At 38.5% G+C, this 27,135-nt stretch overlaps 1 protein-coding gene across 1 annotated transcript in view; it reads right to left on the bottom strand.

Annotated features, from left to right (window-relative positions):
* Positions 1–27,135, bottom strand: part of CNTNAP2 (contactin associated protein 2) — a 2,003,978-nt gene that overhangs the window by 1,141,419 nt on the left and 835,424 nt on the right. The window contains exon 4 of the mRNA XM_040471688.1: positions 17,305–17,452. Coding sequence (XP_040327622.1) covers positions 17,305–17,452 — 148 coding nt within the window. The remainder of the gene's footprint in view (positions 1–17,304; positions 17,453–27,135) is intronic.

A 27,135-nucleotide genomic window follows, 5' to 3' on the forward strand; every position in this document is an offset into this window, starting at 1 on the left:
GGGGCTCGAACTCACGGACCGCGAGATCGTGACCTGAGCTGAAGTCGGACGCCCAACCGACTGAGCCACCCAGGCACCCCTTCAAAGATAAATTTTAAAATAGAAATCACAAGAGTACAGAGGTATTATACTGCTCCTTTTCATATATAATTAAAAATACAGATTTTAGGTACTTTTTATGATATAATTAATTCTATACATACCAAATGAACAGTTTTGTTATTAGAAATCTGAACACTATGTAAATTAGTTAAATCAGCCAGCTTTACATACTCTTCCGATATAGTAACTGGTTGCTCTTTTGAAGTAATGATTTATTGGTAGACCATCCAACAGGTTCCCAATTGATTCTAATGCCTAGTAGTACCAGAGAAACAGCAGAGAGCCACTGAGCTTGGGGGAAGGGAGATGTGGACAGGAAGACAATAAATATCAGGGACAGATAAGTGTGTACATGTTCAATAACACTGAGTAAGACCCTCCAATGGAATGACAACAAGATATACTAAGACTAAAATTCCCCCAAAGAACATCAAGATGGGAGCTTGAAATTCAAATTGTTAATAAAGGAATGATAACTTTCATACACACCTGAATTTATAAATTGGGATTTAGATCTTGCATGCATTTCAAACTGTGTCTGATTATAGTAATTTTTGATAGTAATACAGTTTGATATAGTTATAGGATGTTAGTAATGCAGAAGAGAATGCAAGGGAGAATTAGTTATCCATAATAGCACTTCTTAGATGGGGCGCCTAGGTGGCTCAGCTGGTTCAGCGTCCAACAACAGCTCAGGTCGTGATCTCCAGGTTTGTGAGTTTGAGCCCCGGGTCAGGTTCTGTGCTGACAGCTAGGAGCCCGGAGCGTGCTTTAGATTCTCTGTGTGTCTCTCTCTGCCCTTCCTCACTTGTGCTCTCTTTCTCAAAAATAAACATTAAAAAAAGTTTTTAAAAAGAAATAATAGTAAGGTTAGCACTCTGATGTGGTTTTTATACTTCTTTTAATTTTTTAATTTTTTTTTTTTACCAACTGGTAAATGAAAGAGAGACTGTTTATACTTTATATAAACAATTTTATATTCTGCTTTTCTCTACCTAATTCCATCTCATGACCGTTTTTTTCTTGCCATTAAAAACTCTTCACACTTTCGTAGTGGCTGCACAAATAGTTCATTCAAACAATTTCTTCCTGTCACAGCCCTCAAGGAACTACTTATAAAAAAAAATTAATGTTTATTTTTGAGTCAGAGAACCTGCACACTGTGCACACCAGCAGGGGAGGGGCAGAGTAATAGGGAGACAGAGGATCCAAAGTGGGCTCTGTAGAGCCCAACATGGGGGGGGGGCAGACCCACTGTGGAGCTCAAACTCACACCCATGAGATCATGACCCGAGCTGAAGTCCTCAAGACCTGAGCTGAAGTCCAATGCTTACCCAACTGAGCCACCCAGGTGCCCTGTCAAGGAAGTACTTTACTGTTGTGTTCTTTTTAATGTTTGTTTATTTTTGAGGCGGGGGGGGGGGTAGGGGGTGGGGAGAGAGAGAATGAGCAGGGGAGACACAGAGAGAGAGGGAGACACAGAATCCAAAGCAGGCTCCAGGCTCTGGGCTGTCAGCACAGATCCTGACATGGGGCTCGAACCCATGAACCATGAGACCACGATCTGAGCCAAAGTTGGACATTTAACAGATTGAGCCACCCACATACCCCAAAATAACTAATTTTACAAAAAGTAGGGCAGAAAAGAATCCACATTTTCCTTTTCCAATTGTTCTACTGGATGCAGTGGGGAAAAGGCAATCAATCAATAAACAAACAAGCAAACAAACCAAATACATCATTATCCTGGTGTTTAATGCTCACTAGCTGAATGAGTAAATAAAAACTTACTCAGTCGTCAGTTTTCTCATTGATAAAATGGGGACAATAATAGTTCCCAACTCAGTAGTTTAAGAGAATTAAATAAAGCACTGAGCATAGTATCTGACACATCACCTCTGGTGAGTAAATGCTGAATACTCTAGCTATATAAATATTATTATTACTATCCTCCATGTGGATCTATTTTGCTCTGGTTTTACGCTGCCTCCAGAAGGTAACATGCTATGGTGGGAAAAAAAAGGCTAGACTGACAGCATGTGATACATAGGTAAGTTATTTTACTTCTTCAAACGTTGGTATTCTCATCTACAAAATGAGGACACCACCACCTATTTTGTATAAGGTCTGCACTGCAGACATAAGCCAAACATATTCAATAAATGGTAGCTATTTCTTACATTCTAGATACAATATTTCCTATCAGATACATTTATAATTCAAATTAATGAAATTTAACCTAAACAAATGGTAGCTTAGTTAATAAAATCACCCTCTTTTTTCTTAATTGAAAAGTACCATTGGGGCACCTCGGTGGCTCAGGTGGTTAAGGTTCCAACTTTGGCTCAGATTATGATCTCACAGTTTGTGAGTTTGAGCCCCATGTAGGGCTCTCTGCTGACAGCTCAGAGCCTGGAGCCTGCTTCAGATTCTGCGTCTCCCACTCTCTCTGCTTCTCCCCTGCTCATACTCTATGCATCTCTCTTTCTCTCAAAAATAAATAAACATTAAAAATTTTTAAAAATTAAAAAAAAGCACCGTGGAAATACTAGCATATTGAATTTTGAAATGTTATCCCAGTACATCATGGAAAATATCACAGTTAAAAGCATTCCCAGGGCTCCTAGCTGGATCAGTCAGTAGAGCATGGGACTCTTGATATTGGGTCACCAATTCAAGTCCCATGCTGGTCATAGAGCTTACATAAAAATAAGTAAAATTGTCTAAGAAAAAAAAAGTCCTTGATACTTAAGAAAAAGCATTCCCATTATTTATTTTCCCCTCAAAAAAGGGATCAAATTCTCTACACACACACACACACACACACACACACACACACACACACTGATTTTGAGGTTAAGATTACTACAAAGTGAGTCATGTGAACCAGAATGAAACTGTCTCAAGTTATCCAAATAGCTCTGACTTGGTCAATTCAATTTAAAGCAATAAAAAACCAGCCAAACCAATTTAATGACATCACCCACTGGAGCGAGTGAACCTCTAAATAGAACATAGTTTATACTATCTACATATTATACTCTACTTTGTATATCTCTGAATAAACATGATCAAGATGATGCAATGACTTTATCCTTAAAATCCAAAGAACATTCACTTGTATTCTATCATTCCATTTCTTACCAGAGCCCCATGAGTTAGGGAGGGGGAAAAGCATGGCGTTTCATATGCATTGGACAGGTCTGAGTCAGATTACTCAACACATTCACCAGGTCATGTGGTTTCACATGGTGGTACATAGTCAATGAAAGTGTTGTGAAAAAATGCAAAAACAGGCCTTCCTTCTCTCCTTAATAGTAGGCCTAGAGCTCCTTGCAGAAGAAGTTGAGAAGAAATGGAGCAAAGCTTTATTTGACATATTTATCTCCTCTCTTTCAGAGAAAATCAGCCTTCATATTATACACCGTGAATGTCGATATTTCTCAAATGTGAATGGAGTGTGCTAAACAAATATGAATTTGTATTCTAGTAGCAAAGCACATTTGATACCGTTTCTATTCTTTTTAACTGTCTATTGGCAAATGCAAAATGCAGAGCAACAATTATATAAATAATATTCAGCCTAAACTGTGTGGAGGGAGGATCCAGTCAATCTTATCTCAATCCCAAGCTTAAATTCACATGAAAGAAAATGTAAAATTATCCCCCGAAAAAATACACATCCTAGCTGGTCCTAGCTGAAAAAAAATGTTATTAACTATGGCAAAGTACTGACCAATTGGCAACTAAAAAAAAACAGCTTGTATTTTTAAAATGTGGGAAAAAATCTGCAAAAGGCACAGATAAAAGATACAAGTGTTCAAGGGGTCATTTTTCTTGCAATATTTCTGCTGATAAGGTGATAGAGGAGTGTTTCTGTCTACAGTATATACTCCGGGGATCTACATCTAGAAGCATACTGTAATACCATGGTTATCACCCTTATCACTATAAAGTCTTAGGACATCTCAGCATGCAGGAGACACTTTCTGCACATAGCAGGCACTAAAATATAGATTAAACAAAAACTAAATTGCTTCTTACAATGTGTCTATTTTCTTTATTTTATAGTGCCTAGCAATTTAACAATCCAATTACCAAGTGACAAGTGCGATCTCCACAAGCAGTTCTCACCCAGGGGCAATGCTGTCCCCCACAGCAGACATGTTTTAACGTCTGGTGTCAATTTTTGTTGTCACTCCTGAACAAGGAGTGATGTATGACTAGCATCTAATGGGCAGAGGCCAGTGATGCTGCTGAAGACTCTATACGGAACAGGACATCCTCTTGCCCCCATGGCCAACAATGAATGTTCTGACCAAAAACATCGCCATAGCCAAAGTATAAAATGTGATTTGTTTTAAAACATTCTTTCATTGTAGAAAGAACAAGAATAGAGAATAAAAAAAGAATGAGTGGCACAAATTACAAAAACAGGAGATGGGGTGATTTAGAGTTATTTATGGAAGGTCATGTAAGAGATGTGGGAGACTGTCACTACACGGCATGGCTGGTGGACGGTCCAGAATGACTTTACACTGTTGGGTGACAGAAGAACAAACACAATGCATTTTCTAGTCATCCTACGATCTTGAATTCAGAAAACCTCCTTTGTACAATGGTTCTAAATTAATTTGTGTGATGTTTTCCCTTAAAAACTGCTGAAAAAAAGCTCATCTGAAGAATGAACTGAAACCCCCTGTTCCATTCTACCCCTTGGATATGCTTCTGCACCTCTCGCTGGGGTTTGCTATGACTGAACTTGCTCTTTGATTGCGAACTTTAGTATTGGCAAATGTAATTTATTTTTTGATCAACAAAAAGCATTCCTGTAATAGATGGTCACAACTTGTCTAAATTTGGAGTAGACTTTAATCAGAGGTGCTGTTAAACCAACTGTGCTCAGAGTCAAACACTTAGAGTGAGTGACCTCAGTCATACTGTCACCTGGTCCTCGGCAGCACAGAAAACCTTGTAAAATGATTTGAGGAAAGGAATGATCTTTTAGATATAAGCACAATGCCATAGGAAAGAGGATTCTCCCCACTCCCAATTATAACATTTGCATTATAAAGCAAGTATAAGAAGCCACTTGCCCAGTCTCTAAATTCCTTCTGTAGCATACATAAATACAGCTGACACAGCAACTTTAAAATAGTACAAAACCCCTAAATATCTGATAAATACTAGGTTGACAGCAGGGAAGAAAAAATGTTGCAGGAGGCTTTACATGCTGTCTATTTGACTAAGGCTAGTAATTAATACAATCCATGTAGAGATATTAAGATCAGATGAGCACATCAGATTTATACAAATAAAGGTCTTAACCTAAAGTTCAATTTTACCAATAATTTCAAGAACCATCCATCACAAGGCTGTGTGGGATGAAGCCTAAAATTAAGGCCCAGTATTATGTGTACTCTGACATCTGAGAAAAGTCCAGAGTGTCTCCAATGTTCTGACTGCAAGTTCCCCCTACAACTAACTATGCTCCTGGGGAAAAGGTCCCCTAGCCAAAACCTTCCCTTATTCTCAGGATCAGGCATAATTTCCGCTTATTCTTGAACATTTAGGTCGTGAAACACCTCCCTTCAACACCTCAGTGATCACCTAGCTCATGAGTTATTTTCCAGGGAGTTATGTTCATAAATCCGGAGAAGCTAAGTGTGTTTAGTTTGCCATAAACATCCTGAAACAGGTTCGTAACAGGAATGCTCAACACATTCCACTGATAAGAGCTTTCCTCCTAGAAAAGTTAATTATTTGGGAGTGCAGGGGGCACATTTATCAGAACATTAACAAAGAGATTGGTCGAAGGGACCTGCCTCCTTCCCTAGGATCATTCTCTCATTAACTGGAAGTGAAATGGAACAGAGGGCAGGGGTAGGCTCTTCAACTCCTCTCCATCCACCAAAATGAGCATGAAAGACTAAAAAAGACGAATACGACACTATTTGGAGCTTAAGAAAATATTACATATATATATATTCCAATGAGAACCGGAGTCTAAAAAAATTGTGATAATTTTTTCCAGTCTAGGTATAAAAAATCTGATACTAGTCTAAAAGGAATAAAGTTATTAAATGTTTTAAAATGAGTGATATTTACTTTTTAAAAAATATACCCAAATAATTTGCATTGCTAGAAGGTTTAAGTCAGCATACTAAATGATTATTTTATTATATTGTTACTTTTAATTTATGAGGGTGATAACTGCCGTCTTAAATATTTGCTTTTTTCTCCCTAGCTAAGCTAATTTAAATAGGTGATAATTAAGACTAACAACTCAAGAGTAAAAGCTAATAAAAGAATCTCTTAGTGTATATTTGCAGTATTTTAAATTTTACTTCTTTCCTCACATTACTCAGGAATTATAAGTGAAACACTGATGGACTATATAACTGTAATTTTAACTTGCATATTCTTTGCAAGTATGGATTAACATATACGTAAATGGTAGTTAAAATATCTCAGGAGCTGACGTTCCTGGAGGAAACACACCGAGGTTGAAAAACTTTCTGTACCAAAATGCGAGAAAGCTTGAGCTTTGCAAGTTATTTGCAAGCTGTCCTCAAATGAGTGTGTTATGATGACCAGTCCTTTAAATTCCCCTGTTGGACATGTGGGATGTACAAAAGTGTTGATATTTTTCTTGCTGAATATCTCCTCCTATATGTTCTTATAGTGAAAACTGTGGGCCAATTTTTATAGTCTTTAGAAACTACAAAATAATATTTTCTGTAGGCCATGACTATGACTATAGAAAGTCCTTGTGGATGGAGAAGAAAAGAATTAGCCAGAAGAGAGAGGTATCAAATGACAGGAAAGGAGCAATGCTTCAGATTTTTATGCAGCGTTTCTAGGTATGCAATTAACTCACTTATGCAACTCACATAACCCTGTGGATTTTGGTTTCCTCATTAGTAAAATAAGGGATTGGGCTGGGAGGTCTCTTGGGAACTTTTTAAAGTTCTTGTGCAGTATACATGTGACTCTTTGTATTAATCAAAATACCTTATTTGTAAACCATGCTGAAGCGTGGTTATTTTTCATTATTTTCTTCTAATCTTCAACCAGTTATCATAATATGTGTACGCTTTGGTTTAAATATGTATTTTTCTTGGAAAATTATTTTATGAAGAGAATTCTCAACTAATATTCACAATGAAAAATAAATCCACTCTTTTTCCACAGTTGAAGTATACTGTTACTCCTAATTCAGAACTGCAAACAGGTACGATTATATGTTATTCTCTGTCAATAATTTTGGTTTACTTTAAATCAACACTGTTGATTTTATATGTGAGCTTTGAAAATTCTTGAGAGTATTTTAAATTTATATTTTTGTAGTAAGCAATACAATGTAAATCTAACTCTAAATCAATGACTAAGTAAATATTTCTCCAAAATATGAACTAGCAGTCACGTGTGACTGTCTTGTATCTAAGGAGAAACTTACTGACACTTGCCATATTTTCTCATTGAATAGACTTTTAGAAAGTAACTACCTCCCAAGTAAAAGAAACTATACTGAAAAGAAACAACCAAATGCTGATCGCATGCATCTCCACAGACATGAAAAATGAGAACGCGATTCTTTGTTTTTCATGCCATAAATTTCCATTCAACGCAAATGTCACCCTCAAATTCCAATCCAGGAATGAGACCCACCGAGTATTTATCAGACTATTTATTATATAAAATGGTATATATTATATAAAATGATAATTTATTATCTTTAATACCTATACCTTTGAATTTACATTGCTCAGTAAGTAAAAACCATAACACAAATGATCTCAAAAATATTTTCCACCTGCTACAATAAGCATCAGTCACTGCATTATCACCAGGAAGTGAGACCCAATTAGATACAGAGGGATAACCTTTCTGTTACAAAGCATTCCAATTCCAGTTTGAAATGTAAACTACTTTTCAAAGAACTAAAGAATACACGTGCTTGAATCTAAGTTCCATTTTTCTTAATGGCAAGAACACATATCAAAGTTATTTTTTGTCTACCTGAATACACATTTAGGAACACAGCATGTCCTGCATACATAACATACTACCGTGGCAATTATAATTATCTCTTTACCCTGTGTAACTTGACTTTGATAGCTGTTGACTCTATTTTTACATTGATTTGTTTTTATTTTCACATGAATCTGGATATAAAGTTCAAATTAACTAATAAGAGTGGGGTATTTTTCCTCTGATGATAAGCAATTTATGTATTTATAATTTACGAAGGAGCCTCATGAAGTTGTGGTTTAAAATAATCTTAACTAGAAATAACACAAGGTCTCAAAACTTTTAAATTAGAAAAAGAGATACTAAGGGGTGCCTGGATGACTCAGTCAGTTGAGCGTCTGACTCTTGATTTCGGCTTGGGTCGTGATCTCGTGGTTCATGACATTAAGCCCTGTGTTGGGCTCTGCGTGGACAGCATGGAGCCTTCTTGGGATCCTCTGTCTCTGCCCCTCCCCTGCTCACACACACTCTCTCTCTCTCTCAAAATAAATAAATAAACGTTTAAAAAAAAAAGAAAAACAAATACTAAATCCTTTGTTTTATTTGACTCTTTGGAACATTTATGAATACAGCACCATTCAACAGGATACAACAGGATCATACCCTGCTCAACTAATCTATCCAGCATCAAAGAATAATCAATTTTCACTGAGGGAGTAAGTTAGGTCTGCATCATTTATACCTGATAATAGTTCAGTTCAGCAAACATGACTTGTGTAGAGTCTGCTAATGGACAAGATGCCAATAATGAATAAGGTAACAGTGTCTGGCCTCTCCCCCAGTACCTCATAGCCTGCTATATTTTAGAATGCTTTGATAAATATTTCATTGGAGATATTCACATAGTATAATGTGAGCAAAAAAAAATATGATTCACTCTGGAAATTCAGAGAAATCTTCTTGTTTTTAGTATTTATACTTATTTTTGAGAAAGAGCATGTGAGCGAGCAGGGGAGGGGCAGAGAGAGAGGGAGAGGATCCCAAGCAAGATCCATGCCATCAGCCCAGAGCCTGATGTGGGCCCCAAACTCACAAACCGTGAGATCACAACCTGAGCCGAAATCAAGAGTTGGATGCTTAACCAACTGAGCCACCCATGTGCCCCCAGAGAAGTCTTCTTGTTGAAAATTGCATCTCAACTAAATCCTGGAAGATAAGAAAGTGAGGAGGTGACGGGGTGCCTGGGTGGCTCAGTCGGTTGAGCATCTGACTTTGGCTCAGGCCATGATCCCACTGTCCACGAGTTTGAGCCCCATGTAAGGCTCTGTGCTGACAGAGGGAGATAAGGCTGCAGAGGTACTAGGAAGGCACTGTACTTCAAGCTAACACCTTGGACTTTATAGGCAATGGAGCATCATTAAAGTGTTTCAACCACAGGTGTGATATGGTCAGATTTGCATTTCAGATTTAAAATTAGCAAAATCTCGACAAATAGAATTCAATAAATGCTAATGGGATTGATGAGTCTGTGTCACAATTTATTGATCCCCAAGCAACATAAAAAATATTTTATTCTGTGTGTGTGTGTGTACGTGTGTGTATGTGTGTGTGAAGAACACAAAATACAAGTAACTGAGGCCCTTTTATATTATGCAAAATCAAATATTTAATTTAAATAGGAAAACATGAGTAGACTTCCAGAACTGCTTATTTATTTCTCTGCTGAGCTAAACTGATCTGGATAGAAACTGTTACCAATTTTAATGAATACACATGTTCTCCCAAAATTCATATCCACCCAAAAACTCAAAACATGGTCTTTATTTGGAAATAGGGTCTTTGCAGATATAATTAGCTACTTTAAGATTACGTCATACTGATTCAGGTGGATGTTAAATCCAATGAGTGGTGTCCTTACACGAGGGCCACGTGAAGGTCCAAAGACACTGACACACAGGGAGGAACACTATTTCAAAGTGGAGGCAGACACTGGAATGATGCACCACCGGGTCAAGGAGCACCGAGGATTCCCAGCAACCACCACAACTTGGAGATGCATGAGACGGTTTCTCCCCTTGAGCCTGCCCTCAGACGGAGTCACCTCTGCTAACACCTTGATGTCCAACTTCTGCCCTCCAGATCTGTGACAGAAGTAAGCCCAGCTGTCTTACACCACGATTTGTGGATCTAGGCAACTGACGCGCATGCACATGACAGCACCTCTGGCCTGGGCAGCATGGGAACTGGGAGAGTCAGCTGCGGTCCCTGTAAGAGGATGACCTCATTTGCCCAGCAGGAGAGGGACAAAACACTGTCCGTCTCTTTGGATTTGGCTTCTCTTACCCCTTTCTCCTGCTTTTCCTGGTGCTTACTTTCCACCATGATTTGCACTGGGCGATATATCTAGGCTTTATGAATGATTCATCGAAAGTGAAGGCATATATAAAAATTAGTTTAGCTGTGTATGTCTCTTGGCTTCCCAAGGCACTGACCTCACTCTTAGGAAGACTGGTCAAAAGCTAATACAGGATTTGTCACCAAAAATGTTCACTGCTTCAATCAGTACGCTGTGTGGGGCTCTTGTAAAACGAATGTTTGAGCACTGCAGCCATAAATGGTTTTTAAAAATTGTGAGAGTGAGACTTCTCCCTTCTGCTTCATGTGGTCCCTCTGGTACAGAGCAAGATGAGCATCGGTGTGTTGGGAGAAGGCTTACGCAGTGAGAAGACGTGGGGAATATTACTCCGTTTTAAAAATAACAGCATGCACTTGTTTCAACTAAACTTGAGGGAAAACTGAATGGAGAGGGAGCAGAATAATTTCCAAGAAGTTTAGAGTCATTGAAGTTGGAACTCATATTACCCTCAAGACAAGTCAGGAAACAAAACCTCAGCAGAAGCCCTAAAGGCTTCAAAGTAGTGGCCTGGAACTAAAACCTTGTCCACCTGGAGCAGAGTGAACGTTTTATTTGCTACCCTGAGAAGTGTCTAATTTCTCAGATGACAAAGTGATCACGAAGGAAGTGCACTGGGGGACGATGACAGGCATAGGGGGGAGTACAGTGGGTGCCCTCCAACAGAAACAGTGCTCATACCGAGATTTCTCCCTCTCTAGTTCTGCTGGCAAACTTTGAGATACAGGAAGCATAACCCCATTCCCTAACCTGGAACTTTAAGACAGACCTCAGATAAATCCTCTAAGGGGTTGCTAGAAAGATGAGAGAATGCATTTCTCTCCCACAGGAGCGATCAAAGCCTAGTTTTTCCTTGCCGGGACCCCAGCATACACAGTTCTGCTACACTTAATGGGGAAAAACGGAAGGGTGTATCTGACTGACATTTCCACCCTCAAAGATCCATTATTCTTTTTCTCATTGAAAACCCAAAGTTTTTAAGAGTCTCTTATGCTTTGGCTCTCTCCCTCTCTAACCTCTTTTTTTTTTTCTTCCCCTCCCCCATGGACTAGAGTCAACAAGTTATATTTTAAAGAGCTACAACACTGTGTAATTGGTGCCCACCATTTCCAACTGCCACCCTTTGCAACCCAATTGGTCAATACAGCCTTTATAAGACATTCCCAAAGCTTGTTCAGGGCCAGACTTTTGGGACCTGTTGTATTTCCCTGTCTGGCCTGGCCGTAATAAACTTGTTTTGATCCTGAAAAAAAAAAAAAAAAAGAAAACCCAAAGTTGTTGACACATAGTTCCCTAAGCTTAATATCTTTATATATGTATATATATACATATATATATATATATATACATATATATATGTATATATATACGTGTGTATATATATATATATATAGAAGGCCATCTTTTTTAACATTTTTTCAATGTTTATTTATTTTTGAGAGAGAGACAGAAACAGAGCGTGAGCAGGAGAGGGGCAGAGGGAGAGAGAGAGACACAGACTCTGAAGCAGGCTCCAGGCTTCAAGCTGTCGGCCCAGAGCCCGATGCAGGGCTCAAACTCAGGAACGTTGAGATCATGACCTGAGCTGAAGTCGGACACTTAACCGACTGAGCCACCCAGGCGCCCCTAGAAGGCCATCTTCTAAAGGCCCACACTGGCCTGAATTCCACTACAGGTAAATTTAAATCATAATACCTTTGGGAAAGCTCTCCATCACAAATAGGTTTAACACATATTTTTATTATAAACATGTATTTTTCTTGGAAAAGAGATAAATACAATATGCATTCTTCACAAATAGACAAAAAATTCTCTGATCTGGACATTAGGTTGGAAAATGGCCCAGTTAGGGATCTGGTGAGAGAAACGACTAGTCACCAACTTTCTGACAATAAAGACAGCTTCCAGGGTGATTAAATCGACGTTTTCCAAACTAAGGGAAAAATTAGACAATGACATTTAAAAATGAATGTTATCGATACTTTAAACTATAAAAGGACTTGAAAGAAAATAATAACATATGGATGTTTTGGTTCTTCTAATCTATACCATCCAATATAGTAGCCAGCAGTCACACTATTTAAATTCAAATTCAAATAAATTAAAATTAAATACAATTTAACATGTAGTTTCTCAGTTGTCTGAGCTACCTTTCAAGTGCTCAACAGGAAAACTTGAGCAGTGGCCTCCAGCAGGTCAAGGACAGTTCTGTCTTTGCCTGAAGTTCTCCTGAAGAGCATTACTCTAGAACTATTTTCATACCTTTTTCCCCCCTATACTGGTATTGATGCTGGTACAGTTTCCTGCCCCTGTTGTAACAGGAGCGTTATAGGAGGCTAGGAGTCCCAAATCAGTTTCACTGGATTCAAATCAGTGCGTCAGCAAGACCTGAATTCCACCAGAGGCTCCAGGGGAGTATCTGTTCCTTTCCTTTTCCAGCTTTTGGTGGCTTCTGACATTCCTTGACTTACAACCATATCACTGGATCTGTGCTTCTGTGGTCACAATGCAGCCATTTTCCTAGCTGTGAATTCTCCCTCTGTCCACCTCTCATGAGGACGGAACCCACTGCTTTAGAACCCACCTGGATAACGCAGGGCAATCTCCTTGTCTCAATAATTAACTTAATCATATCTACAAACACAATATAACATTTACAGTTCCAGGGATGAGTAACTCATGTCTCTGGGGCCATTATCCAATTTACTTCAACCTACTACAGTGGTATTTTTAAACTTCTATTTGACTTTATTTTATTTTATGCTGCCGATTCATCATTTACTCCACTGGCATCTATTGGTGTAATGTTAGTACATTTTCCTAAAGTGGCAGACCCCTCTCCCTCCCCTGCCACAGAGGGACTTAACACTGGAAAAATCTAGCTTCCTATTTAGCTTCAGGTATTTTTCCCCCTTCCCATCTTGTGATTTCCAGAGCCCTCACCAGATGGAAAAGCCCATAATAGCACTAGCACACGACTTTACAGATCCACTTGCGATGAGTATAGTACATGCCCTCATGTTTTAGGCCACACCCAGGTCAGCGCACTATTTACCTTTGGGCAAGCTGCATTTGCCCTTACGTTGAGATCTAAAGTAACCCCACTGATGGTGTTGGTTTTAAAATAATTAATTTTATGGGGCTCCTGGGTGACCCAGTGGGAAAAGCGTCCGACTTCAGCTCAGGTCACGATCTTGCAGTCTGTGAGTTCAAGCCCTGCGTCAGGCTCTGTGCTGACAGCTCAGAGACTGGAGCCTGCTTTGGACTCTGTGTCTCCCCCTCTCTCTGCCCATCCCATGCTCATGCTCTGTCTGTCTCTGTCTCTCAATGATAAATAAATGTTAAAAAAAATGTAAATGATTAATTTTAGGGGTGCCTGGGTGGTTCAGTTGGTTGAATGTCCGACCTCAGCTCAGGCCATGATCTCTCAGTTCATGGGTCCAAGCCCCATATCAGGCTCTGTGTTGGCAGCACAGAGCCTGCTTGGGATTCTCTCTACCTGCCCCCACATTCGTGCCCTCTCTTTCTTTCTCAAAATACATAAACTTGGAATGGAATGGAATGGAATGGAATGGAATGGAATGGAACAATTATTTGTAAAGAAAACCATTTCAATTTTTTTTAGATATTTAGATACATTTCTAGAGACTGTAACAAGAATGAAATTTTAAAAAGACAGCTGGCTGTAAAAACTACTCAGAACAATGAGACGATAAATCAATAAGAAGAAACCCAATAGAAACATGGGCAAAATTCTCCAATAAACACTTCAAAAAGAGGGCCTATAGATGACCAACAGGCATAACCTCTTTAAAAACCAGGCAAGTGTTCCCTAAAACCACGAGATAAAATAACACCCACCAGAATGGCTAAGACTTTCAAATCAATAAAAAGTGCAGGAATTTGTGAAGCAACAGCAACACTAGGACATCGGCCGTGGAAGTCTGAACTGATACAACCGCTTCAGGAAAAAATTTGTCATGATTGACACAAGTTAAAGCATACAGATATCCTAACTTAGCATTACCTATTCCTAAGTCGACACCCATGAGGAATGTTTACAGCAATCTGACCCAAATGGCCAAAAACTGGAAACAATTCATATGTTCATCAACATAAAATGAGTAAGTGTAGAATGTTCACACACCAGAGTAACAGTACTAATGAATATCAACAAATCCCTCACATGACAGCGTGGCTAATTCTCACAATTACTGTTTTGAACAAAGTAAGTCAGGTGAGAAATAATGTGTACTTTAGGGTTCCATTTGGCTCAGCTGGTTGAGCATCTGACTCTTGGTTTCAGCTCAGGTCATCATCTCACAGTTCGTGGGTTTGAGCCCCGAGACAGGTTCTGTGCTGACAGCACGAAGCCTGCTTGGGATTCTCTCTCTCCCCCTCTCTCTGCCCCTCACCAGCTTGCGCGCGTTCACTCACGCTCGCTCTCCCTCCCTCTCTCTCTCAAAATAAATACACAAACTTAAAAAAACAGCAGTAACCGCAGGGGGCCTGATGGGTGCTTGTGGGGTATCCATTCGATGCTTTCATTGACTTGACGATGGCGGCCCAGGTGTTCATTTTGTTGGAATTGCGAGGTGGGAAAGAGGCAGCGGTAGTGAGCCCTGGCACCACACGCACCACCCCAGCCGGTTTTCCGCTCAGCTCTGTCATGCTGGCTTAAGTGACCTTTCACCTCCGCTATTCTTACCCCAAGCACTATTCCTACACTAACTGTTCCCCTTTGTCTCTCATACCACGTTTTCCTTACTCACTGTTGTATTACTAACATTCAGCACATTTCATGACACATAAAAAGTGCTCAATAAATAATTATTAATAAAATAAATTACACACATCATGGTTCCCGTGAAGAGTGTTACATATTTTTCATTTACCAAAAGCTGACCATGCTGCTTAGAAAATCTGTCGTGTAGAGAAAAATTTCACATTTTGTTGTGGCTTTCCCGATGTGCTGACTGTTAGAAAATGTGTGAATACAGGGTTCTGTGTCCATAATACCCAGACACACAAATAAAAAACCCAAATTTATGTTAGGGCTCATTTTAGCTCCTCCTGGCGGGTTAAATCTTCCTCCTGAAGAGCCACATTCTCCTGAAGAACTAAATCCGTATGTCTCTCCATTCATTGTATTTGCTATGCTGAAGTGATGACCAAATAAAATAAACAAGTAGGGAATTTTTTCAATGATCTCCATGGCCGCTGTGCAGCAACCAGTTCAGTTTGCACATAATGATGTTGCCCATGAATAAATAAATAGGATTTGGTCATCACCACGGCTACCATTTTCACCAATCTCTGTAACTAATTCTTACAGAGGTAAAGGCTTTATGTGTATTTTATTATAAACTACCAAATGTTGGTTAATTTCAAAAAGCCTGCCCAAGAAGACACCTGCCGTCTTCTGGTTACAGTGAGCTTTTATTTTTCTGGATCGATAGGAAGGGGTAGGAGAGTCTAACAGGAGACTCCTTGCATGAGGCTAATATCCCAATTCTCCATTCCATCCCTATCCAGCATTCCTCTTCCCCTAGCAGTAAGAGGGGAAAAACAACTTCCTAGGAGGCGGAAATATTTCACCAGAGAATTCATATTTTAAAGCCAGTATTTGCAAACCATGTATTTGCAGACTGAACTCACTAGCTAGTGGCCTCAAAACAGCTCAAACGATCTTTAAAGTAATTCTGTGTTGGCAACGCCTTCAGAGAAGCAAATAAGCAAAGATAAATCTTCTGTGATGAACCCAGCATCAACCTCGGTCCCAAAGAAGCTCCACAGATCAAGTTTCAAAGAGACAAAAGTCACAGGGAGGAAGATGAGGAAGCCCGAAGATAGGGAGAGGCAGATAAGAAGGCTATCGGAGAAGAAAGAAATGAAGGAGGAGGAGGAGGAGGAGGAAATCAGCAAAATGAGTAAAAGAGAGACAACAGAACCACAATCCCCAAAATCCACATATTATAATCACTAGATCTATCCATCTATCTATATTTATATAATGTGTGTGTGTGTACACACACACACACACACACACACACACACGTATATGCATTTACAAAATATAAATAAAAACTTTAAAATATTTACAAAATACAAAAAAAGTTCAAAACATAATTAAAGGACAAGTATTGTTTTAGGTGACTGAGTCAATTTTTATTTTTTTAAGCATTTATTTAAACATTTTGTGTTTAAAATTTTATTTAAATGTTTATTTAAACATTATTAAAACATTAATGTTTGCTGAAACATTAAAGAAATTTTTTTTGACCTGCGTCAAAATCAAGAGTTGGACGCTTAACTGACTGAGACACCCAGGCGTCCCCAAGTCAATTTTTAAATGAAGCAAATAAAACTTATAGACATGTAAAATATCAGTGACATTAAAACTTACTGGTTAGCTTTAAAATAGTAAAAGGTGTAACCGAAGACAAGTGGCAGGACGTCCTCGAGAATGTATCCAAAATCCATCGCAAATTATCAAAATGATGGATAATACTGCAAGTTTCTGCTTCTTAAATATTTCATAAGACTTTGGGCAACTTAATTAATAAGCTTTGCCATTTAGTCTACTAAACAAAAATCAATTCCCGAATCCTTTGTGTAAGGTATTTTTTATATGCCTTTTTGTGTAAAAATGTAAAGATATATTTTAACATACAAATAACCTTGCATATTATTCATATACAAAACGAGGGAGTTTACCATCAGAGAAAGCAAGTCATGTGAAAGAATCAAAAATAAACAAATTACTAAGTCAATGAAGATGACAAAATCAACCACGAATTCCAAAAGGTACTCACAGTAAGAACAGCCATAGACCTCAACTCTGAGCCCAATGCGGCCTTCTCCGTTCCAGTCCAGAGGCACTATGCGCACATAGCGGGCAATGACCACGTGCTGCAAATCATGCCGTACCACGCCGTCAGAATTGATGTTCCCAGGAAATGCCTGGAAAAAAGGAAAGGGGTTAAAAAAAAGGAAGGGAAAACATACTCTGGAAACAACCACGTTTTCTGTGCGCTAAAATAAACTTACATTTTCTTATCCAACGGCAGGATTTTATATTTTCTACGATCGCCAATTTGAAAAAACTACTATACCCCCTTAATTTGAAAACAAGTCCGGTTTTAAATGGGAAGTAGGCCAAAATTTCCACGGGCCGTTTCAAAGGAGAAAATACACATGTATGAGAAGAATGAAACACTATACGGTACCCAATGCAGTATCCAGTAAACATTTAAATTATGAGTGCTACTAGTCTGCATTTCATTGCAAACTATTTTTCAGACTCCATATTTCTTGCTTTCTAAAAATCTTCTCTCCATTACCTTCCCGTGGCACCATTAGAAATGTGAAAATTTTCTCAATATCAGTTATATAAAAAGAACAGCTGAACATGCCATGCAAGTGGCCACGGTTTTCTACCTTTTATTGGCATAAACACATTAATAGATTTACAAGTTGCTCAGAAATGTGTTCATTCCAATTTTCCTCATTTACAGAGGATTCTATCAAAAAAGTGATTTCCCGGGGCACCTGGGTGGCTCAGTTGGTTAAGCATCTAACTCTTGGTTTCAGCTCAGGTCATGGTCTCACATTTTGTGAGCTCGAGCCCCCTTCGGGCTCCATGCTGACAGTGCAGAGCCTGCTTGCGATTCTCTCTTTCCCTCTCTTTTTCTGTCCCTCCCCCACTCGCTCTCTCCGTCCTTCTTGAAATGGATAAAGATAAAAATATTAAAAAAAAACAACCTCTATTCCACAGTAATTATAGAGAAGATAATACAGGGAACACAAGATGTCTGGAGCCATAGACACTACACTCAAAATGATCACAATCTAATGATAGGGAAAACATCAACTTATAAAATTATAATTCAAGGAAGATTTAAAGCAAGAGACCATCATAATTTAGAAGATGTAAGTCAAATAAATGAGAAATAGATGTTTGTGCCATTTCAAATATCAGGTGTTTTAATTTCATACATATAATCTAGTTGTCCCTATATACTGAGTTTTTGTAATGGTACATGCCGCATGACGTCCTCTTTTATATTTGTTTATATGATCTCTTAAACACTGAAATAAAAATTTTAAATACAAAACTTCCCTTTTTTAATCACAAAAAATTACAACATAAGTACCATATTACATTACTAATCTATTGTACTTAGACCTGAGGTTTTTGAATTACAAAAACAGAAATTTTACCTTTTACAAAACGATTTTCTAACAATTTTTTGCATACATAAAAGTGATAAGTAGCAAAAAAAGACACGTTTTTGACAAAAAGTACATAGTAGCTTTGAAACAGGAGGTTCCGGTTTACTTTCGCACACACAGCACAACTGACTCAATTTGTAGTTATGGGGTTTGTTACCTGATCGGTTGGTACTCTTCTGTCACACTCCTGGCCTCCAAAACACAAAAAGTGCAATGCAAGACCTAGTGATGTAGGGCACATACTGAAAGATTTCTTCAGGATTTAAGCTATTTTGTCTAACATTTGGATGTCCCAACAATCTGCACGATGGGTAATATTTGGTCTAACACACACAGATGAACGTGGTGAAAACTGGATGGTCTTCAGGGATGATCTCGTGTTCTCCTGGGCTTTCCTCATCCTAGCTGTGTCTACCATTGCCTTTTCAGAATGGCCACACCTTCCCTCAAGCCTTCACTGGACATTATTTGAGCTTTATGTCAGGACTGTTAACGCTTAGGTAGGGCACCTTCTTTGTATCTTGCTGACAAAATTTGATCAAGAAATACAGTAAAGGGGTAGGTATCTATTCTCGCCCTTCTCAGCAACCTTATTTTGAGTGACAGCATCTAGCTTTTCTCAAAAATGTTGTCTGCTGTGTACTCTTAATCCACCACAATCAGGAGGAGCAGAGGCCACACTATAGCCCAGGGTGGCCCCAAACTTTATGAGACCATTTTTTTTTAATTTTTTTTTTTTAAGTTATTTATTTATTTATTTATTTTTGAGACAGAGAGAGACAGAGCATGAACGGGGCAGGGGCAGAGAGAGAGGGAGACACAGAATCGGAAGCAGGCTCCAGGCTCTGAGCCATCAGCCCAGAGCCCGACACGGGGCTCGAACTCACGGACCGCAAGATCGTGACCCAAGCTGAAGTCGGACGCTTAACTGACTGAGCCACCCAGCCGCCCCTATGAGACCATTTTAACATGTGTGGCAGAATGATTCATTCATACATGCGTTCATTTACTGATCCCTTCACTTATTCATTTACTTAGAAAAAGGCTAAGAGCCTCGATGGACAATATATTGTTGAAATCACTGGGGTTACAGAAGTAAACAACACAGAGTTTCAGTTCTCATGGTATTGGTTATTAAAGTACATAGTGGGGCAGCAAATAAATACAGAATGAATACACACACACACACATACACACACACACACACACACACACATTCATTCGACACAAAGTTGCATTATGTGTATATGTTGGTACATATTAAATTACATGCATAGGAGAAAGAAAAGCCAGAAATGCAGATGCCCTGAGCATACTTTGCATGTTCTGGGGACAGTAAGGAAACCAGTGCTTTTAGAGCACGGTCAAGAAAGGAAGAACAGGGTAGAAGATGTTGGAGAGGTGGAGGCCAGAGCAAGGAGGGCCTGTAAGCCATGATAACGTTGTGTATTTCATTTTAAGCGTACTGGAAGGAAATCCATTGGAGAGTTTCAAGCAAAAAAGTTACACAACTTAGGGGCACTTGGGTGACTCAGCTGGTTAAGCGTCTGGCTCTTCATTTTGGCTCAGGTCATGATCTCATGGTTCATGAGTTCAAGCCCCCGCATCAGGCTCTGTGCTGTCAGCATGCAGCCTGCTTTGGATCCTGTCTCTCCCTCTCGCTGCTCCTCCTCTCCCACTCTCTCTCTCAAAAATAAACTATTTTTTTTTAAAGTTACACATCTTATAACTGTTAAGAGCATGGCCACTAACATCCCCCTCCCTGAATAAAGTGAAGTTCCCAAGAGAACAGAAGACAACAGCATAATGCAATAAATAGAATAGTAGTGAATGGAATGATCTGGTGACAAAAACTCCCAAGGACTGGGGCGGTTCAGGAAGAAGGGAGGAATGGGGGTGTGGAGGTGAGTCCTGAGAGAAGAGACAGGACGCTTACTACAATCTGGATCCCAAATGAGCCACATGGGAGAGGAGGAAACAAAACAAAACATAGAACTACTGGGAATTGGCTCTCCTTCCATAAAGGCCCTGCTGGTCATCTTGCTATTATAAAGGGATGGACCTCAGAAAAAGACAAAGCAGGCACATCTGCGGAAACAACATAACAGCCTCTAAATCCAGAACGTGCTGAAGGAAACCCCTGGGCTTTTTGATTCTTTGCCTTGTTTCCTCATTTTTTTCTGATTTTTGTTTTTTAAGCAACTGAATAAATACCGACAAATACAAAGATATTTGAATGGAAAGATAATTAGTGAAGATTTGGATAAACTGCATTTAAGACTTCACTATCACACTGAAAGGTCAAGAGAATTTGAGACATTTAAGACAGTGCCGTTTTACTGAAGGTGAGCTTCACAGAGAGGGCACGTTTATTATTTATGAACAAATGCGTATCCTATGGTATTTTCTTCAGTGTTCACATCATCAGTAAATTGGGATTTTTTTTGCACTTCTTTCCATTTCCAAGCATATAGACATTCAAGACATTATTTTAACTGAAGTCTCAAACACGTCAAAAGAGTGCCCATGTTACCCATCACTGCCTTGATATAAAGGCATTAAATATATGTGAAATGTCTCCTTTCATACAGCAGCATTTGGAAAAGTTAAGAAACATCAGAAGAGACGCAACCATTGATTTAATAAAAACAACATCTAATCCTTATGTATCACTTTAGTATTTAAAGAATCCTAGTGCATACTGCATTGTTGGGGCCACATGGAAAACTCTTCAGTTTGGGAGGGCTGCTATTTTTTCAAATCAGGAAACTCAGTCTCAGAGATGTTACTGGATGTCGAACAGCTAACAAAGTAACAATCATCACGCCCATGCTGACTTTTGTTTGAGAATCAAATTTTCAGCTGGGAATAAAGTTTTTCTATTTAGGCACAACATGTTTTATTTTTAATACTGCACATTTGTAAATACCAAATTTAAGGTTTCATAGATAATTTTTACACGTTTTGGATGCACATTTGATTTCTGGCCCATTTGTTATACAGCATCTGTGCCTCCACTGCCCTATTTCTTCAATTTTATTTCGACAAATTTTGACAAAAAATGGTATTTTCTTTTCTTACGCGTTTTCCCCAACCAGGCTCCCATTGTGGCCATCAGCAAAAACTCCTCTGCAGCTTTTAACAGAAATAATTAAGTTTGGATGACCGTGTTTACTAAAAGGAAAGAAAGGCTGGTCTGCTTTAGTACATCTTATTTCAGTGGCAGTGAGCACCCTGCCAGAGGTCTTGAAGCATTGTTTTTTCACATAATCGGACCCACATCCACTTGCAGCGTTTCACATGTGAAAACATGTGAAAAGAAAGAAAACACAAGCTAAAACAGTCAGCTTATATTTACAAAACCTTTTAGAACTGGAAATCTGCATGGAAAATCGAAAAATTAAGATGAACGAAACGATATGCTTTTAAAATTCAACCTTCATTTAGACAAATGTCACACGATAATACATGTTTTGTGGATATATGAAAATGACTGACAAATTCATCACCATAAGACTGAAAAATCAACATACAGGAGCTTGTGAATTGTATGTCACGGCTATTACAGGTCCTCTACTGGCTGTGATTGGCACATAGGCTTAGCAGGGTAGGGTTTTGGGGTTTGTTTTAGTTTTTGTTTCTTAACTGACCTTGCATTTATGTAACCTGTAAGGCTTTAAGCTTAGTAAAGCTAAGGGCAATACAATTTGAACCTGTGCTGCCACCTGCGTGTAACTGCCCTATTAATTATTAAAAAATACAGCCGAGGGGAGTGGGAGAATGGGCAGAACAGGTGAAGGGCACTAAGGAGGACGCTCGTGGCGATGAGCACCGGGTGATGGATGCAAGCGTTGAAGTACTGTATTGTACACCTGAAACTAATACAACACTGTGTTAACTGACTGGAATTGAAATAAAAACTTAAAATAAAAAGACACAGCAAAGAGAATTTTTTAAAAACACATTTTGAGTTATTCAGAATGCTAATTTTATCATCTAAATATCGCTGAAGTTTTAATAACCAAAAACTTCCCACCATGTGCACTAAATATTCATTCCAGCTTCATGGCCTAAGAGAGGAAGAGGCCGATTTTTTCTGTAAAGTAACAAACAGCTAATATTTTAGGCTTAGCAGTATCTCTCTGTACCATATCCTTCTTTTTCTTCTTCTTCCTTTTTATTTTAACAACACTTAAAAAACGTAAAAACCATCAAAGCTCACAGACTTTAAAGGCACAGGGACCAGAGTTAGCCCACAGGCTATAGCTTGCCAACTGGGGTCTCAGAGAATCTTTCAAATTGATGAATCTTCCCCTCAACTCAGAAAGGATGCAAAAGTCTAAAATCATCGAAAAACTTTTCAGCCACTTGGCATTTAAAAACCAATAAACTTTGGGAAAGCATTCTGTCATCCCTTGAAGCATATAATTTATCAGACTGGAGGAAGATATATAAGGATTTAGAAATATGCAGTGTGTGATGCATGAACTAACACTTCCCTCAAATTCACTATTATGGGGTCTGAAGTGTAACTTATGAAGGATTTTACGAGAAGAATAAATATGTGGTCCTCACTAAAACTTCACCTTTCAAGAAACCTAAAATGAAGGATCACAAGCTTCTATAGCAAATGAGTAAGACTGTGCATCTTCTGGCAAAGGTTTTGCTTAAGACTGAAAAAATGTGTGCACCTGCCACACACAGCTATTGTGCAAGTAAGCCTCGGAGGAGATCTCAGTACTACTGACAAGTTCCCTGCATGGGAAATAATGTGAGAAAAACAACACACATGAATATTTCCTAATGTGAGAGAGATCTTATTTTCCTAAAATATAAAATATCTCTGCTGCAATCGAAACATACTGATTTTTCCTGAAGTGGATGTTCATAAACCTGTGATCACTATAATCACTTCAAGTGGAATTTTGTTTCTTGCCAGATTTTAAATTTTATTTTCCCCATGCTAACACTTTATATCAAAACATAGAAATAGATTTCCCATTTTGCAGCCTTGATGTGATTCGCCAGGCCTGGTCACACTCTGTGCTGAAGCAGGAAGAAAAGGAGACCTTTCATAAAATACTGCATCTGTCACGCTCCAGCTCTGGCTTTGTCACCTCAACTCTCTTGTCTGTACAAACTTGGCCTGCAGGACTCAGCTCAGACGGTGCTTCCTGAAGGCAAGGACATTCCCTGACCCTCCCTCCTCAATTCCCCACTGCTCTACAGGGGTCCTCATAACATCCCATACTTATTCTCTCCACTCAACTGAAATGCCTTCATTGTGTTTTTAATCAGCCACCTAAGGACATTTCAGAAGTATGTTAAGTCAGCTTTGAAGTCTGTGATCAAACCTCTGGTCCATCACTATATACCACGCCCATACACACTGGTTGGTTCAATGAGTATCCGTTTACTGCCTCATTAAACGAATGAATAAAAAGCATTTCCTAACCCTCACCTGTTTCTATTTCGTAGGTCTTGTTATTTTTGGATGTACCAAAAGCCAGTTCAGTAACCACCCAGAGTAAATTAACCACATTTGATAATATCCTAGAGAGAAAAAACAAAAACAAAAACAAAAAAACCCTAGTCTGATTGAAGACCCTAGGCTAATCAATAAAATTTTCCCAGAGCCATAGGGACATCATTATAAGTATGTAAAGTGGAAATCACAGAGATCATGCAGAAAAAGGAAAACGATCAGGCAAAAATTATGTCAAATCAGGGGATAAATGCTAGGAGAAAAGTAAAACTACACACGCACATATACACACATACACACACACATCAAATCTCAGATGTTCACATGGATAATCCACTCGAACTCTGCTAAAAACATACCCTTTGGATTGTGGCAAATCCAACTGTTCAAGCATTTCTGAAATTTTATGCTATATCATATTCTATATATCAATTCATATGCTATATGAATTTTTATGACTATCATAGCATTTACTATACTGAATAGTAAAATTGTATATGATCACTTGTCGTTCTCCCAATAAGTTACAGATTATGTAGGCATCAAGAAGGTTTTTTTTTTCCAAATTGCAGTATAATTTATAAAGGTAAATTGCAAAGATCTTAAGCGAACAGTTTGATCAGTTTAAAGAATGCATTCACCCATGCAAACTCCTCCCCACCAAGATACAGAACATTTCTATTAACCCAGCAACCACCCTTATCAGTGTCCTTAGTCAACACCCACCTTAGTTAATAGGAACCCCAACCCTATGCGAACACTTCTCCAATTTCTATTACAAGAGATTAACTTTGCCTTTTCTTGTACTTCTTATCAAAGTGATCAAACATTACCTTCACTCAGAGTAACATAGATTTCACCATGCTTTTGTGTGGGTCCATGGTTTCTTTCTTTCTACTGCCAGGTACTATTTTATTGTACAAATACCTCACAACCGTTTATTTAGTCATGTTTCTGTTGAGAGACTCTAGGGCAGTTTCCAGGTTCTACTATTATGAATGAAATCGCTGTGAGCATCTGTGTAAATGCATAGGAGGAGACTTTCTGAGTCACAGAGTAGATGCATGCTTAAATTTTTAAGACATTGCCAAACTTTTTCTTAGTACTTATAATATCACACATGCAGTTTATTTTTTTTTTTAATTTTTTTTTTCAACGTTTATTTATTTTTGGGACAGAGAGAGACAGAGCATGAACGGGGCAGGGGCAGAGAGAGAGGGAGACACAGAATCGGAAACAGGCTCCAGGCTCTGAGCCATCAGCCCAGAGCCTGACGCGGGGCTCGAACTCACGGACCGCGAGATCGTGACCTGGCTGAAGTCGGACGCTTAACCCACTTCACACATGCAGTTTAAATCGCATCAGAGAAATCTGTTGTGTATTCTTTTTTTTTCCTCTACTATATATTTTATTGAACTTAAATTCAACATTTTTGCATCTATATTATTTTTCTCTCCAAACTTCCCTCAGTTTTTCATCTTATATATGAAGCCATAAGAAAGGATGAAAATAATGAAATATTCTCAGTTGCCTTTCTTTGGTCAATATTTGAAATAAATACATAGACAAAGTAAGAAAAACAAAGGCAGTGTTATCAAATTTGACAGTGCTCAAATACAACATAACTGACAGAAGTTTGGAGATGGAAATGTTTGAAAGAGCATAGAAAAAAAGGACACAATGGATAATATCCATGTACTTCACGTGAGTCAGGAGATATTACCAAAGCTCCACAGAATAGCAAATCCACTTACTAGTATTAAAAGGAACAAAATTTTTAAAAAAATTAAATATTTGATATCATTTCTAAAAGCAAGCCAGATATGGGGGAGACGTTAGCTAACTACAAACTGATCAAGAAGTCAGTAGCCCATAGGTAATTTCTAAGTAAAGAAGTAAACAAAATACTATTTAAGTATATAGGGGGGGGATGGAACCAGAGAGCAGAAGATATTGGGATGCGGACCTTTGCTATTTAAATGAAATTCTTTTTGTGATATTTGATTAAAAATATTTATCCATATACCACTTTGATGAAGACAAACCACAATACTTTTTGTGGGGTTGTGTTTAAAACTCTGGTTCCAAGATTCCTGGCATTCTACTCAGATGGAGACACAATCAGTTGTGAGGTTCATCTTGTCTGTAACAATAAAATCTAGCCAGTTGCTTAAAGAAGCATAAGACTCCTGTTACAGAGCCCAGAGAGAAATTTCTCGAACGAGTCCTCTTGTAAAGGGAACCATGCTACACAAGGAACAAAATGCTGGATGACATCTGCATAAGCAGATAACATGGAATCTCACAGAGGTTTCTTCAGGTTTACTTCAATGTAACCCCATGGAAAAATGCCAAAACACAATTCAGAAAACAATTTTACAATGGTAATCAAGACTCTAAATGTAGGTATTGGCTCTCTGCTGACTGGCTTAATCCAGAAATAGGTCAGAGTATCTAGAAAAATGAATGGATTGTACTGCCTTCAGATTCTCCTCTATAAACATTGCTCTTCTCGAGTATTTGATGTTTCAATAGCAATGAATTTGAGAATATACTTGGATGTACCCAGAGCATATCTCTTCCTAAGTATGGAACCAAATGCTTTCATAAACATAGGATTAACTTTTATTCAGGGTGAACATGAGTATGAGCAAAGTAAATTGCTATTTTTAAACTGTGTATTTCAAAATGCATAATTCTTCATTAGGATAACTTTATGTCATGAGATATTAACAATTTTAATGTCAAATGTATTCTCAGATTCAAACATTAATAATGTCTCTATTCTTTCCCACTTTAATATACCTACACTTCCTACCATTTTGATACTCTATAGCAAGATTAATACCTGGTAATATTTCTTCAAGATACAGAGAAAAAGCGGAAATAACAGACACTTCCTGGGTCTACAGAAGCTAATTTTTTC

This window comes from Herpailurus yagouaroundi, unplaced genomic scaffold (genome assembly GCF_014898765.1).
Source record: "Herpailurus yagouaroundi ecotype Mexico unplaced genomic scaffold, PumYag 100, whole genome shotgun sequence".
Classification (NCBI taxonomy): domain Eukaryota; kingdom Metazoa; phylum Chordata; class Mammalia; order Carnivora; family Felidae; genus Herpailurus; species Herpailurus yagouaroundi.